Source organism: Cicer arietinum, chromosome 7 (genome assembly GCF_000331145.2).
Source record: "Cicer arietinum cultivar CDC Frontier isolate Library 1 chromosome 7, Cicar.CDCFrontier_v2.0, whole genome shotgun sequence".
In the NCBI taxonomy this organism is placed as follows: domain Eukaryota; kingdom Viridiplantae; phylum Streptophyta; class Magnoliopsida; order Fabales; family Fabaceae; genus Cicer; species Cicer arietinum.
The window spans coordinates 13,578,705-13,596,586 of NC_021166.2; the positions used below are offsets into that span (position 1 = coordinate 13,578,705).

Sequence of the window (17,882 nt, forward strand, 5' to 3'; positions counted from 1 at the left end):
CCAGAAAAAGAAATGGAAGAAGAATAAATTCAAGAAACCTGAAGATAAGTCTGAATCTTCATCTAAAGGAGGAAATTCAAGTGGTAAATCAAAAGGAAAATCAAGAAATTTTGACAAGAAGAAGGTGCAATGTTACAACTGTGAGAAGTTTGGACATTTTGCAGATGAATGTTGGGCTGGAAAAAGAGGGAATCAAAAGAAGAAAGAAGAAGATGAAGCATGTGCTGCTCAAGAATGCTCTTCGTCAAACTTAGACACAGTCTTGTTGTTGGCTACCACACCGGGGAACGTTCTCCATTTTCAGCCACAAACGCAGAACGTTCTCCATTTTCAAACATAGTTTTGTTAATGGCTACAACAAACTAAGAATATTCTCCATCCCATGTTTGGTTCCTTGACACTAGTTGTTCTAATCACATGACAAGTCACAAAGAATGGTTGGTAGATATTGATACATCAAGAAGGAGCAAGATCAGGTTTGCTGATGATAGAACCTTAGAAGCTGAAGGAGCTGGCAACATGGTGATTAAGAGAAGAAATGGAAAGACAATAGTGATTGAAAATGTGATGTATGTGCTAGGAATGAAGAGCAATTTGCTGAACATTGGGCAGCTGATTCAGAAAGGGTTTCAGGTGATCATGAAGAATGATGTCTTAGAAATGTATGATGGGAAAAATAAGATGATACTCAAGACTCATCTCTCAAAGAACATAACCTTTGTTATCAACATACAAGCCGCAAATATTCAATGTTTGAAGGCAACAAACTCAATTGATGAAAGTTGGATTTGGCAATCAAGATTTGGACATCTCAACTTCATAAGCTTGTAGCAGCTAGGAGTCAAGAAGATGGTGAGTGGAATTCCTATGATTGATGTCTCTTAGAAGGTGTGTGAAGTATGTATGGCAGGTAAACAATCAAGAAATTCCTTTCAATCACAAGTGCAAGCAATAGCAAAGAACATTCTTGGGGTGATTCTTAGTGACATATGTGGACCATTTGAAGTGTCATCATTCGGAGGTAATAAGTATTTCATAACTTTTGTTGATGAATTCAGGAGAATGATGTGAATTTATTTGATTAAAACCAAAGATGAAGCATTGGAGACATTTAAAAACTTCAAGGTTAAAATGGAGAAATAAAGTGGAGAATCTATCAAAGTGTTAAAGACACACGGAGGAGGATAATATACTTCACATGAATTCAAGGATTTTTGTGTTAAGAATGAAATTGAACATGAGGTAACAACTCCCTACACACCTCAACACAATGGCCTAGTTAAAAGGAGAAATATAATCATTTTAGACATGACTAGAAGCATGATAAAAGAGAAGGGACGACCACATAAGTTATGGGGAGAAGTTGCATCAATTGTTGTCTATATTATGAATAAATGTCCAACCATATAAATATAAATAAATAAATTATTGATCTATTCCTACGGTATTGTCTGTCACTTAAAACTAGATAAATATAAATAAAGAATTGATCTATTCTTACGGTATTGTCTGTCACTAAAACTTATTAATTATTTATTAAATTAAATTTATTTTATTTTATTTTATCTCCCTACTAATTGTAATTCTAAATTATTAAGATTAGTAAATTAAATTTAAATTTCTAATTTATTTTTATTAACTAATGCCATTGAAACATACAATAAAATATAATTTAATTCTACTAATTCTATTAAAACATATAATAAATAGTTATTTTGCTCTAAAAGATTCAATAAACTTTCCACAAAAGCTAGAATGAGTTTGTTAACATTTATTGTGATAAACTACAAACTAATTTCATAAAGATTAGTAATCATCTTCCTAAACAAAATATTTGAGGCGTGCTTGTGAAAAATAAAAGAACAATAACATCTTCGATGTTTTATCTAACTGCAAAAAAAGTATATCTCACCCTTAAACTTTTTTTTAGTTGGAGGCACCATGTGAGTTCCTCAACTCGTTTCTCAAATTTATCATTTGCCTATTTAAGTGCGACAGTTTCTCGTGCGGTCTAAAGCAAATGGAACTTACCATGTTCAAGTTCCTAAGTTCTTTTCTGGTTAGATGTCCTCTCCATCGGCATTGTGTCAGAATTGAACATTTCTTCAACCTCTTATAATATGTGGAAACCCTGAAACATCACCAGCGAGCCTGAAATTTTTTGAGAGAGAGTTTAAATATTGAATAGATATGTCCTTAATAGATGGTCCTAATCCTACAAGAGTTAACTATAACCTTAATTGTGATGAAGCTTTAGTTCGTTTCCTAAAATTGAACTCCTTACGGGCAGCGAATGTCCTCAAAGTTGTTTGAAAAAAGTTAAAGGAGAAAACGTTTACCACAATAACGATCATTAACATGGGAATAAACTATGAATTGTGGCTTGCTTCTTAGATTTCTACAAAAGTTTCCTTGTTGGACAAGTTGTAGACATTGAACTTCATTGATTCAACCATCTAATGAATACTATTTATCATTGAGTAGATTCAATCTGCGAATTTTCATAAAATTTTAAAATTATCCGATACTACAGTTTGATAGCATACATACCAGGTTCATCAGTGCCATCACATAAATTGTCGTTAAGACAGTTAATGGAGAAGACTTTTGTTCCATCCTTACATTTGATGAGGTGAGAGGTGTAATAATAATACAATGTGCAGAACCATTGAATTAAATAAAGCACGTCAAACATACCACCAGTTAAATACTTATTCATAAATTTTAACAATCTTGATATTCTAACATTATTAAACATTTGATCATTTACATATTTGTTCCAGATCAGATGCTTCAAATGTAGGAATTCTAATTTCATGAACAGCCACCAGAAAGTTTTTAACATTTTCAAAATACTGAATGCTGATAATGGTGCTCCAACCTATAAAGAATAATACATAATTTACATAAGTAAACAAACAATAACAAAAAACATAGAGTAAATAAAATTGTGCGTCGACAAGAGAATAGGCCATCATCGATAAAGGTAGCACCATCACTATTTGATTCCTTAGATAAGGCATGCGACCTATCTGCCACCTTGGGGTTGTAGTTCTCTCACACAGTCAATAACCTATGTTAGGATAACTGTAGCCTGCCATGATCGTAAATCCCTCATCAGCCACCATAAGATCTCATTCAAATACAAGAATCCCAATATGTTCCTCCTTGAACACAAACTTGAGCTGCAAGCACTCTCAACAATTCTTAAAGCATTAGTTTCTCCTTTCTTGAACATACTAACATTTTCAACTATAATTTGGAGAGCCCTAAAATGAGTGATCGTGTATAGTTCAATTAGAAAGAAATATAAATAAATTTTATAGTGTATCATGCTCCAACTTTTAAATAACAGTGTTTTCCCTAAGAATAAGAGAGTCTAATATACCACCCTTAATATACCACCCAAAACTGAATTCTCAACCAAGTTGCAACTTCAGAATATCCATCTTCAGTAGCACACGCTCTAGACATGCATGTTGTATTATAAGGCATTACAACTTCTCCTGAAGCAGAAACAGCAACCAAACCAACAGTGCCCTTTGATGTGCGCTCATGTACAACACAATTTGCAGCTTCTTTTAGAGACAGGCCTTTGAATTCCATCATAGCAGCCACATCTCTTGCTACTGTAACACGTATTATCGCTTCGCCTTTTCCTGTTGCCGAAACGGCACAAAATTCATTGGCATATGTACCAGCACCTATGAGAGGCGAGTTGCTGATTCTACCAACTATTTTGTTCACTAATCCGCAAGTTTCTCGTGCAGCCTACGTAGATGAAGTATTTCCTTTTAAGAAAATGCACCTCTTGTTAGAGATTGTACTATTTCTGTGACACTTGCTTCAATGCTTTTTCCGTTTATTCTTTTGACAATGTTGACTTTTTCTAAAATATTCTTCTACTTCTAGCTTTTTTGGAAAATTACGTGGTACCCAGTGATTCAAACAAATGTAACGTGATATTAAACATACACTAAGTAGTTTGTGGTTTTTTATTGACTTAATTTCAATAACAAACATCCATTGGGTATACATTTGATCCTTTTATTTTGTTGGTAATCCTTAGTTTTTATCGCGTTTAAATGTGAGTAGTTAGTCTTACATTAATAAATTAAATGTTTAAATATAAAAAGATGTGATTCTTAAGTTTCATGTCTTGAGGCTTTGGGTGGAAATATAATTAAAGTTCTTGTGTTCCTGGAGTATTAACTTGTGGCTTTTGACACTCCTTTAATTTCTCTAACAAGTGGTATCAAATCTTTAGTTTAGCTTGGTTGGATAGCGAGAGTGAATCCTGGTGTATTAAATTCTTATAACGAGAGATGAGCCTCCACCTTGATGAAACAGTGGAGAAACTCTAATAGGCCACCAGAGTTTTATGAGATCCAACAAGAACAGTGCAGTGTGATGGGTTGGCCCAAATAAACACATTTCATATGCTTAGACAAAGAGAGAGGAGAAAATACGGTTCACATGGTAAATCGCAATTGAAGAAGAAAAACGATGCCTTTCAAATCTCAATTAAAAACTCTCAGAAATTAGAAAGGTAGACAACTAATAAAAAAGAGGAAGCAATAAGAGTATAACTTATGGCCTTTATTCACGGATGAACCAATGATAAGATTACTAAAGCAATTTAGGCTTTGAAAAATAATATTTTTCATTAGTAGAAAAACCATCAATTTTTTTTTTTCAATAATAAAAATACTTCATTTTAATATTTTCAGAACTAAATTGTAATATATTATTGAAAATTAATATTATCTTAATAAATATTAAAAAATAAATATTATATAGAATTAATTATATCAATTTAATAGATTATTTTTATATTAAAATTTGTTTTTAGACGGTCGGTCATTATTATTGGTTTAATTATTATTTTGTTCTTGTATGCTTCTAGCCATTTTTGTTGCATTATATAGGTGGTGTGGCTTGAATCTAGGAAGAGAGCGTGTGGCTATCTTAATGCCACACGTGTGAACGGTAGCTGAGGTGACACAATTGTTAGCTTAATATTAAGCCAAATAAGGCAAAAGGGTGGACATCAAGAGATTCTTGTATGCTTCATTACCCTAATTTGTTGTTTCTAGAACACACATAATGATCGGTGTGAACTAAATAGAGGTTGTGCAATTTAGCTAAGGTTTAGTGTTTTCTTGTGTAAATGATTATGTGAAGGTGTTTAAAGTACTTTTTTATGTGAGGAGTGGTGGTGGCTTTGATTATGTGCGTTCAACATCTGGTGGCTTTGATTTAGGATGGATCGAACCCCACCAATACGAACAAGGTGGAACAACCATATATTCCCATGTGTCATTATTACAAACAAATAATTCACCTCAAATTTTAGTTATTTATATATTCAAAAATTAATTATTTTATTTATTTAATATTAATATTTTTAACATATTTTTATTTAAATAAAAAATATATATAATTTTGTAATTGAATATTTGACATTCAAAAAAAATTTTAAAAATTTAAATTATATCTTATTTAAAATTTTAAAAATTAAAAAAATTACTTATGTGATCCCTTAATTTAATTTTATGTAAAACTTCAATTATTTATTTATTTTTTCGATTTAGTCTTTTATTTAATTTTAAGTAACAATTTGATTCTTTATATCTTAAAATATTATCAATATTATTCTTTTTTACATAAATTTAGAAAATTCATCGAAATCTTCAAACAAAACCCATAAAATTCAATACCAATTTTAAGAAAATTCATATATTCATCAAAGACATAATTCAAATATTCAAATAAACTCATATTTTCATATCCAATATCAAATTCATCAATTAAACAATGAAAATGTGACTTTATTTGAATATTTGAGTTATTAATTTAATGAAATGTGCATTATATTGAGAATGATAATTAATTTTATGGGTTTTATTTAAAAAAATTGATGAATTTTTGTAAAAAATGATAATATTGTTGATATTTTAAGATATAAAATATCAAATTGTAACTTAAAATTAAATAAAAGATCAAACAAAAAAATAATAAAAGACTTATATTATCTAAAATTAAGTTAAGAAACCGCTAAAGACAATTATGTCAAAAATTAATTATAAATAACTAATTTTTTTTAATAACTATAAATTTATTTATAATCGAAATAAGTAGTTTAGAAAACTTCATTGAAGTACTCTGATGTAAGTATTTTGACATTAAATCTATTATAAATTCATAATTATGGTTAGTGTCTCACCGTAGTTATAGATTACTAAGTGCAATTTGTCATAGCAAAGCAAACTTCCTTGATATACTTTTGCGGATCTGTTGAAACTGCCGAGGAGAAGAGATGGTATAGGTAACAAAGCAAAATTGTGAAGAAATTCTTACAACAAAATGGCAAAGGTCTTCTTTTTTTATAATAAAATTTGTCACATTTAAACTGTAACAAATTTTAACTAAAAATTACCCCTTTTCATTTATTTTAAGATAATACAACAAAATTGTCTTCATTTAATGTTTATTTTCTCTATACAATTATATGATATGAGGGACAATTTAGGGTAATGAAGTTAAACTTCTAAATGAAATTAATAACATTAAATGAATAAATAATTGTTAGTTTTAATAAATAAACTTTTAAATAGATATAAATTTTTAGTTTTAATAAAATTTTAAAATTTTATTATAAGCCCTTATTTTTTGAAGTCCTTAAAAAAATTGATTAATTGATTTCTCAAGAGTACAACCTTTCTCCTGGGAATACCAATAATAGTACATCACAACCAAAGATGATCCGAAGAGAAAAGTAATCATACAAAACAAAAGTGTGTAGTAGGTGGAACACTAGTTTGGAGAATGATATTCTACGTTAAAACAATAAGACAAAAAATAAAAGATCAATAATAATAAAGCAATTATAGAAACTTTTTGAATTTTGTCTCTTATCATTTTTATAAGATTCCTTCTAAATTTACAATTACATTACTTACCTCTTTATTAACATATTTTTAATTATTTATAATAAATAATTTCATTTTAACATATATATTATATCAATCATCAATTAATTTAATATCAATTTTTTTTATTTATTTTAATCTCCATAATTTACTGAAATGAGTCTTATATTTATAAGCAAAGATAATATAATCTAAAACCTTTACAAAATATCATATATTAGTAAAAGATCGATTGTATATATATTATATTTATAACATACTCTACAAACCATAATTTTGTTCTTTGTCAAAAAAGAATATATTCATTTATTCAAATTAATTAATATATAATTTGAAAATAAATTTAAATTTATTAAAATATAAAAAATGATATATATGCAAAAAAATTCATAACAGACATAATAATAGTATAAAATAGTAAAATTAAAATAAATGTGATAAATTTAAAGTTATCAAAATATGCATGTGTTTAGATATATATAACATTGACAACAAACAAAAGAAAAATTAAATATTACATCAAAATAACGAACGAACAAAAGATGTCGTGCTCAAAAGTTAAAATTATCAACAAACACAAAAAGGTAAAAGTAAATTTATATAAAATCTATTTATTTAAAAAGATTAAATTACAATTTAAAGAGGTAATTTTTAGTAAAAAAAAAAGACTATAAATCACTTCTTTTTACTACAATATATAATAAAGAAGAGGAGAGGTGCTTAGAACTTTTTTTAGGTTAAGAGGACGAGGCGGTTGGTAAACAATAAACTTGTGAAATATTAAAATAGTTCAAATTGAAATTCACAAAATTCAAACACACAAATCATTATGAAGGAGAGATCAGGTGGTGCGGCGGCACAGGGTAATTCCATCACCTACTGGGAGCTGACAAATCTCGATCCTTGAATCTTGAGCTAGATACTTGTTGAGTGCAATCACATGAGGACGATAATGTTTCACGTAATCCATTAGAGGTGCATCAGGTGGTGCAACCACCGATCCACTCCATAAGGTGTTATCGTATCCGATCAATCCCCCAATTTTCACAAGATCAATCACCCTCTTGTGATAGTTTAAGTAATTATCCTTGTCAGCATCCACAAAAACAAAATCAAATATTCCCTTATTATTTTCCTGCAAAATTAATAGACACCAATTCAATCAATCATAAACTCACTTTTGCTGGTCAAGTCTTTAATATAATATATTTTATCCCATCATTTTTATAAGACAAAGTTATTAAATTTAATAAAAAAGTTAAATTTTGTTGACTAAATTTAAACACATAAGTGTTATGACAGAAGTAGTTAAGCTTTTTATAATTAGAAAATTGTAAAATGTGCATGATGAAATCAAGTAGGACTTAATCAAAAAAAATTGAAATAAAGTTGGTGAGAAATGATGTACTCACATCTTGAAGAAGTTGGTCAAGAAGAGGGAGAGCAGGCCCTTCTCTAAAGTCAATCTTGTGAGCTACTCCAGCTTTTTCAATTATTGGCAATCCCAGCTCATAATATTCACGACTCACGTCCAAAGCCAATATCTAATAAAATTAATCAACCAAGATTTATGCATTAATTTATGACTTTTAGGATTATATATTATTATTTTTATTTTAATTATATTCCATAGAACAAATAAAAAGGACAGTTCATATTATTTTTTTTATCACTGCAAATTCACAAACTTACACATAATTGTAATATTTTGAGTTTGAATATATGATATTCAACTTAATAATATCAATATTTTGTCGGTCGAACTAAAACTTAAAAATAATATTTTTAACTAATATCAATATATTTAATTAATTTATTTATAAATTGTACATCGACTAACATAAAATTTAAAATTTCAATAACTTTATTATTTTTATGAAAAAAAATTCTTATAAGAAGTTTGAGAAACACAAACAATTATTTTTCTTTTATTATATTAAAATAGTTTAATTATATATGTTATCAGTTTAAAAATAAATTAGGCATGTATAAACTTCCTATATGGACAATGTATCTCAACTAAATTCTTAAAAAGTTAAATTGAATCAACTGATATTTTTAACTAATACGAGTTCTTTTTTTTTTTGCTTAAATATATTGTGGGGGCTAATACAATGGTAGCTAACTGCTTTGTAATAAACACAAAAAGGGAATGTAAGGTCTATAATTGCAAGTCAGATGATGATGAAAAAGCTGCGAGGATACTCTCCATCAATAATAGATCCAAGATGCTAGTTTAAGAGAAATACTAACAACCGAATTTGACACACTTTTACTAATTTAAATATAGAATTTTTTAATTAAAAGTATATTAAAAATTATGTATTTAAAATTTTATTTTACTTTAATAGAATTATTATTCTTTATTCTTTAAAATATATCTTTAAGACACAAAATTCAGTGCAGTTTAAAACTTCAATTTGTATTCCATATATAATTATGATTATAGAAGTTGGAACCTTACCTTTCCATCAGAGGGAAGAGCAAGAGCAGTGGAGAGCAGAGAGTAACCAGTGAACACACCAATTTCCAACGTGTTCTTCGCATTTATGAGCTTAATCAACATGCTTAGAAGTTGTCCTTCATCAGCAGGGGTAGCCATAAGGTTCCTGGTTTACGACATCGGGTATATTTAATTAAAAACAGTTTTTCTGAGACTCCTAAGAAGATTATAGGCGTATTTTATAAATACTACAATATAAAATTAAAAAATATAATATTTAATAACAATTTATATAACTTCAAATCAAACACAATAAAACTCAAACTGGTTGAAAAATTGAAAGGGGAAAGTTGATTGATAGTGTAAGTTTTTTTTATACTATCCAAAAAGTGATGTGGATATGGATTTAATTCTTATTAAAAGATTTATATCAAGAAATGAAAATATGTGCTCCCGTCTAAAAAAAAAGCATATATTCTAGTTGCCTCTTTTATGTTTTCAATAACAACATGATTAATATATTTGAATATAAACTTTATTGATGTATATCGTACTATTTTTTTCTTAATCATTACTTTATCTATAGAGACTTTTTACAAAGGTTTTTAAAGACACTTGTGTATTGTTTTCTTGAATTTTAATATATGGTTCTTATTTTTTTTTAGTAATATTTTTAACTAGGCGTATTAATATAATTAGGAGGTGAAGTTATAATATTATGGATTTGCACTCTATTTTGCTATTAAAAAAAAAAAAACTACTTGAGTTTGTTTAAGAAACATTCTTAATAACCAGTTTATGTACAAAATCCATATGAAATTAGGTAGGCCTTGTGTGTGTGTGTGTCCATTTTTCTAAGTTATTTTTTGTTTCATAAGAAGGCAAACAACTATGATCTTACCGAGGGTGTTTTTCTGTCATCTCACGTAGCTCCTTCAGACATGGATGCTCTCTTGGATGCACGCTGGTATCGAGTATATACTGAAAATACACAAGTTTTATTTTTTGTTTTTTATTTACAAAGCACAAAACTAGTAAAGATCATGGACAAGACTAGTATTTCATATAAGTAAAACAAAAAGAAATTGAAAAACAGAGGTATGAAAGTTTGATGTGTCAAATTTTTTTATTAATTAAAATAGATAAATAGAAAATTTTAGAGAGTGGACCTGGTAAAGTGCATCACTTTGAAGGAGAGTCTTATGAGCAAGATCTTTGTGTCCGATGAGTTGTTGGTTTTGGTTTTGTTGTTGCCCTTCGTTATTGATAGCCATCTCTTGTGTACCTTTCTTAATTAGTGCTTTTTTGGAATATGGAAAGCTCTCTCTATGATGAGGAATTCTAGCTCCCCAAAGCTATCCAATTTATAGAGAAAATGAGGTCAATGTCATAGACATTATTTCCTTTAATTTTGATTACATTAATCTAAAAGACTATTGTTTTAAATAATAATAATAATAATAATATTATTATTAAAAATGATGTTACAGCTAGGAGGGTTCGGTAAGAAATAGTATCTATTTGCACCGTTTCTTGAAGGGTAGTCAACGAATAACAACGAGACAGGGTGCAAAAGAAAGTTTTTAATTTAACAACTACGGTATGCTAATGGAAAATTAAGATATATTAAAATTGTGAATGAATACAACATGGGACGCATGACGACATATTTAATGGTATGTTTAGGGACCACAAAAGTAATAGTAATTTTGAATATATAAATTAATCTTCATTAAAACTTAGTTAAAAATAAAATGATTTATATTTTAATAAATTCATATATATGAGTTAAATAATAATTTTTAAATTAAAAATCAATTATATAATAAAAAAAACTCTAAATTTTAATATAAATATAATTCTACTCAAGAACAATAAAAAATGTCAAAATAAATCTTATACCATGACTCAATTTTCCCTAGTTCTTTAAAAGTGGAATTAAAGATACATAGAGTCAATCTAATTAGAATTAAAGATACATAGGGTGAATTAGGAGTTTGAGATTTGAAATTTTTTAATAAAATTCTATTGAGTAAATGACGTTGGAGGTTAAAAACGGAGTCAGATGGGCATTTGGGTTAAGGTGTTGATCAATAAATATGGAGTGGAAGTTGGGGAATTTATGGGGGCAATTCAATGGGGTCTTTGTGGTGGAAGGATATTTTTGCGGGAAGAGTTGTAATTGACGAGAAATTGTTTGATAAAAAAATTATTTAAAATTATTGGAAATGAGAGTAATACTTTGTTTTGGAAGGATCTATGGTTGGTTGGTGAGGTCTTGTTTGAGAAATTTAGTAGGTTATTTCATTTGTCTTTGCAACAAGAGGAAAATATAGAGGTTATTTTAGAGATGTTGCGACGGGAGGGTATTCAAGGGTGGAGATGACAGAGGCATTTGTTTGCGTGGGAGGAGGAATTAATGAAGCAATGTAGATTTTATTGGCTAACGTTCATTTGCAAGTTAATGTATATGATAAGTGGTCGTGAAACAATACGCAATGAGAATCATATTCGGTAAATGAGACATATTTTGTACTACAGGAGGAGTTTGTCGTTAGTATCAATGCACCTCCATTTCAAGACCTAGTGTGACATCCTTTTGTCCAAGCAAAAATAGCATTATTTGTGTGGAGGTTGTTTCAAGATAGGTTGCCTACAAAGGAAAATTTATTTCGTCGAGGAATCATTTATGTGGAAGATCAACAATGTGTAACAGGTTGTGAGGAAGTTGAAACAATCAGTCATTTGTTCTTTGTGTGCCCTCTTTTTGGATTCGTGTGGTATGGTGTTTTGAATTGGTTTGGACTATTTGGTGTATTTCATAATGATGCGATCAACCACGCTAATCAATTTGATGCCTTTTTTTATGCGGCCGTGTAACGCGTCAAATAATTAATTTAGTTTGGTTTGCGGTGATGTGGGCAATTTGGAAATCAAGAAATGTGGTAATTTTTCGTTCGCATATTTTGAATGCAAATCTTATTATTGAGCATGTCAAACTTATAGCATAGAGGCGGATCAAATTGCATGTAAAAAAAAAAAATGTTATGGATATAATCAATGGTGCTCCCAACCCTTATAGTGCATTGGTATCGTTTGTGGTTAATTGTTTTATTTCTTGTTTGAGTAGTTTAGTTTGTATTTCTACTTTGTTTTGGTCATTTAGTAGAAACATTATAAAAATTTCTTTTGCTCTTGCTCTAAGCACTTCTTGTGCTTAGAACATTTCTTGAATATTTGTTTGTTTTTTACTTGATTTTTAAAATAAATTCAACTGTAAACTACTATCACCACATCGTCCCTAAATATTAAATTTTTTTATAAATGATTTTTTCTTTTTAAATTTTTTTTGAATAAATTTTAACTGTATTGATTATTTATTTATTTAATCCTAATTAATTTACATTTTTTAACAACCAACAATAAAGACTATTATAAAAATATTAGAATTAATTATTTCTTTTAAAGACTAAAATTATAAAAATAATATCATCAATAAATTTAATATTACTGTCAATTTTCTTAATTCTCATTATTTAATTACTTTTTTTATATTTAGAGACAAATATAATATTTAATAAAAAAAATCAATTATTGAGACAATTTTAAACCAGTACGGGTGTCATCATCAAAAGCGATCCTATTTTTTGAATGGATCAAATGAGACAGATGTTCACATGCTCCCTCATAATAGAATACAAGAAAATTTGCTACATTTTAGTTGTACCAGAAAATTAATAAAAAAATAAAAGCAAAAATTATTCTTTTACTACATGAAAAAAATAATATTTGGACAAAAGATCATTAGTTATAGTTTTAAAAATAAAATAACACCAGAATTCATTTTTCATAAAAGAAGTTCATAACCAAGTACATAATTACAACCAGTACAATAATATGCACAACCAAGTATCACTTGATTTCAACAAAAGAGAAGTTCCTCCTAAAAACAAAACACAAGTATCACTTGATTAATAAATCCTAAAATACTATGCATGAGAATCTTCATATCTATTACTAGCTCTTTGTCCAAGCCTTTGGGGATTGTGATCAAATGATGTAGAACGATTCATTTCTCATGATGAACCTAAATCTAGAACCTGGAAATTTTAAAATAGTTCAACTTGATAATATGACCGATTAATGATCTCAAGCAAAAGTGCCAATGAAAAAACCAGAATAGCAACAAGGGGGTAATCATAAATAAAATCCTGTCAAACTTAAACTTGAATGGCACAGCATAAACCTAGCACAAGATGTGCAGGCAAGGTAAAAAAGTACATAGAAAAGGTGAAAATAGTACATAGAAAATTGACGTTACAGCAAACAATCCATCACACAAAGGACCCCCCCCAGGAAAAACATGTTGCATGTGCCGATGCCTACGGCAAAATAGATATAAGAATGGTTCCAATAATGTATTTTTTTTCAATAATCTATATTTTAAAAAAAATTATTAAAGTACTTTATTTTTAAAATTATATATTGGAATATTTCTTTTTTTTTTTCATTTTCAATTAAAAGTCATTTTTGTTAATACCGACTTCTTTAAAGAAATTCGAGTTTAAAAAAACGACTTTCTTAAGACAATTTAAAAAAAAATCAATTTTTTTCAAATTAATAAAATAAATATAAAATTTATAAAAAGACATAAATACAAATTTTAAATTATAAAGATTGACTAGAGTCGTCCGTAATATTTAGACAATATTTTCGAATATGACCAGTTAACCGACATATTCCACATTTTGTAGACATTTTTTTTAATTTTTTTAACAAAACTATATATATTCAATTATACCCAAATATTGACACACATATGAAATATTAGATCATAAATAATTATTATTTTTTGTTCCTCTTTTTGATGTATCTCTCAATCTATATTTTTTTTTTCCTTGCATTTCCCATAACATGAAACATCAACAACAATCATTTGTTAATCCGTTTGACAACACAGACCTATGCCAAATCAAACAAATTAAAAATGTATTTAAAAGTATTTTACATATTCTTACTGAATTAACTCTGTGGAAACTGCATGCCAATAGAATAGTCATTTGTTCTTATAAAAGTCGAACTCTTGGATTATTTGCTACCTCTTTCTTCACTTTCTTAATATTTGCTTACAATTCTAATTTCAACATTTCAAGTTCTTATGATGAAGCATTGCCAAACGATGACTATTTGAGTTTCCAAACATCGTATTAGTAAGACACAAACACCAAACTCAAGCCCTTTACACATTTTAGGTGCTCTTTTCAGACACCTTAACATAGATATCATTTTTAAAAGATAAGTAATCTATTTACACATTTAGTTATTGCTATATGTAAATTAACAAACATATAATTAAGTACATTAAACTTAGAAACCAAATTTTCCTTCATAATGTTCACTTTTTAAGTTAAATAATATTATCTTTTCAAAAGCCAAAAAAGTATTATTTGAAAAATATATTAATCTTGCCTAAGACATGCTAAGAAAATCAAAGTCACACAATAAATACAATCACAACACAATTGGATTTAGAGATAGAAGACACAAAAATTACATCCAAACCGTCTAAGTTGCCATAGGACCTCACTTTGAATATAAAAACGACACTACAAAAAGCAAAGACACATAAGAGGGTTATTTCACCATTGATTTATCCCATAGTCAAATCCTTTGCCTTGAACATGTAGCCACCACCATGATTGGATTTTGATTTTGTTGCAAAGATAATCAAGGGAAGTTTCCTTATTCTCAAACAACATATTATTGTGAGCCTTTCAAATAGATCACATACAAGTCAACCAAATTAAGTACTGAAAATCGAGTGATTTTATCGAACGAGTGTAGGCGCCACAAAATTGTTGAACATAATCAACAACACAATTTGTAAGTGTGGCAGAAAAATTCAATCACGCTAAAATTTCATACCACACCTTTTCAAAAAACTTGCAATAAAAAATAAAATATTGCAGTGACTCTTCTTGAACACAGCTGAATGGACAACACAATGTGTCCACATTCAAGATACATGCCATTAAAACTTTCTAGGTTAGCCTTTATAGAAATCATGTCATTTAAAACTCTCCAAGCAAAATGTGATACCTTAAGAGACACAACTTTATTCCATATGAAGTCATACAAGGGTGACCTCTCTGCACCCAACTCAAAACCTTGTACGCGCTTGAAGCAAAATATTTGTCACTGCAATTTGCTCGCCACAACCATATGACTGACACGTTACCCTACAAAGAAACATTAGCTAACAAAGCCCCATTCCCTTAAATAGTCATCTTTCCAAATAAAAAGTCGTATGCTCCACACTCATCCTTGTTCTCCAACCCCCACCCACCTCTAGCAATCTCCACTGCATATATATTTTTATTGCTAGTCGTACCATACAACTTCCTTTTTATAAGCAAAATATTAGTAAATTAGCGGTTATGTTAGTTTTTATAAATTTTAATCTATGACCTTCTTTTTAACTCTACTTCGACATTCTTTAGCTCATTAACCATGTTACCTACACTGGACCACCATACAACCTTTCAATGGTAGAAAATTGAGTTTTTAATACGGTGAGTTAAGTCATTTACGTGCCATCAGACATAACAGGTGAAGCGGAGTTAAGTCATTTAAAGTATGATGAAGCTATGAAATAATACATGTTAGTAAAATCATGAGGTTAGAAAAGAATACATGTTGTAAAGCCATGTTACTAGAAAATAATGCATGTTATAGAGTCCAATGAATCTTGAAGAAATAATACATGAAGTCTTGATATAATTAGATAATACTTATTAGTATTGAACCAATCGGTTATAATAAAATAAATCCTTTTAGTGAAGAAGGCAAAATATCGTTGTAACAAGAGAAAAATATGTAGCAACATATTATGGTAAACTAGTATAAAAGTCATTATGTTTTTCTTCCCATTTCTTTTTTTACTTTTCTAATTAAGCACTTGACGTCTAATCATTAATTTTATGTCAAACATACTTTTCAAAAGTGAATTTAAATTTTGAATACATAATTAAGTTAAGTTTTTAAATGGTCAATACAATTCAAATCTTTTTCGATATTTTTTTAAAGCACTTACTGTTGTAGCTAAAATATCATTAAAAGGAAGGGTTGCATAGGGATATTATTGTTTTAAAATTTTATCAAGTGTTTTAAATCACTATCCTCTCTGAGAGGATGAGAATCAGATGATAGAAATTTAAGACTTTAAATACGAGCTGAATAAATAAAAGAGAAAGTTTAGAAGATGACACACACAACTTTATACTGGTTCACCCAATGAAGACCACGTCTTGTGAGTTTTTTACTAAGGATCAAATAGATTAACCTCTCTCAGAGGTTAGTTACACTTCGTGTATTCTTTAACCTACCAAGCTTACAATTTTGTTTCTTACAAGTTTCAACTATTTCCAAGTGTAACTCACTTGAAAACTACAAAGTGATATGAGTATTATGTTTCTCTTTACTTATCACTTTTTAAAAGATATTCCAAAGATATAGTGTAAGATTATAGAAAGTATAAAGAAATGATACAAATTGTTCTTGATAGCTTTTAAAATTTGCTCTTTTTATGCAGTGTTGTTGTGTGTTTGATGATAAAGTGTTCCCTTTCTTTTATAGATAATTTGTGATGCTCTTCTCAATTCATTGTAGCTCAAGAATATACTAGAGATACACAAAGAGGGGAAACACGAGTCATGAGCAAAGCAAAAGTCAGCAATTTTCTTCATTCAACGCCTATCATGTCTTTATATTTGCAGATCTAGTAGCAATTTTGCTTCCCACACCCCTCAAATTACTTCCCACACCCCTCAATTTTTTTTAAACTCCAAAATACCCAAACTACCCTTCCCTCTATATTCACTTTAACCACTCATTTTCTATCTTCATCATCTTCATCTTCTTCATCTTCATTACCTACCAACTTCAATCTTCTTCAATATTCTTCAATCACTTTGATACATCTTCATCATTTTCTCATTTTGAACATCTTCATCATTTTGAACATCTTCATCATTATAGTGATTCAAATCAACTAGGTATGTATTTTGCTGTGTTTTAGAGCTGGTTATTTTTTTTTCAAATCTGGGTTTCGTACGTGAACTAAGTTCACGTACGTCTACGTGAAACCAATTCACGTACTTGATGAAATTAAGAAAATTCAGATTGTACGTGAATTAGGTTTACGTACGCATACGTGAATTAAGTTTGCGTACAACAATGGAGTTTTAAAATTGATGATACCTACGTGAACTCAGTTCACGTATGTGTACGTGAACTCAGTTCACGTATGTGTACGTGAACTCAGTTCACGTATCCCATACGTGAATTGAATTCAAGTAAACATACGTGAACTCAGTTCACGTAAAGGATGAAATTTTGTAAAATTTAAGTCGTACGTGAACTGAGTTCACGTATGTTTACTTGAATTCAATTCACGTATGGGATACGTGAACTGAGTTCGCGTACACATACGTGAACTGAGTTCGCGT

At 28.9% G+C, this 17,882-nt stretch overlaps 2 protein-coding genes across 2 annotated transcripts; one reads left to right on the top strand and one right to left on the bottom strand.

Annotated features, from left to right (window-relative positions):
- The first annotated feature begins 417 nt into the window (after positions 1–417).
- LOC140918691 (uncharacterized) lies at positions 418–831 on the top strand. Its single transcript, XM_073363476.1, has one exon. The coding sequence runs from the start codon at positions 418–420 to the stop codon at positions 829–831; it is 414 nt and encodes a 137-aa protein (XP_073219577.1).
- Positions 832–7,517: 6,686 nt separating this feature from the next.
- LOC101500474 (caffeoyl-CoA O-methyltransferase 5-like) lies at positions 7,518–10,725 on the bottom strand. Its single transcript, XM_027336710.2, has 5 exons — positions 10,545–10,725; positions 10,277–10,356; positions 9,397–9,541; positions 8,345–8,476; positions 7,518–8,067 (listed from the first exon to the last, which is right to left on the bottom strand). Exons 1-5 carry the CDS (start codon positions 10,647–10,649, stop codon positions 7,774–7,776), a joined length of 756 nt encoding a protein of 251 aa, XP_027192511.1. The 5' UTR covers positions 10,650–10,725; the 3' UTR covers positions 7,518–7,773.
- Between the last annotated feature and the right edge of the window lie 7,157 nt (positions 10,726–17,882).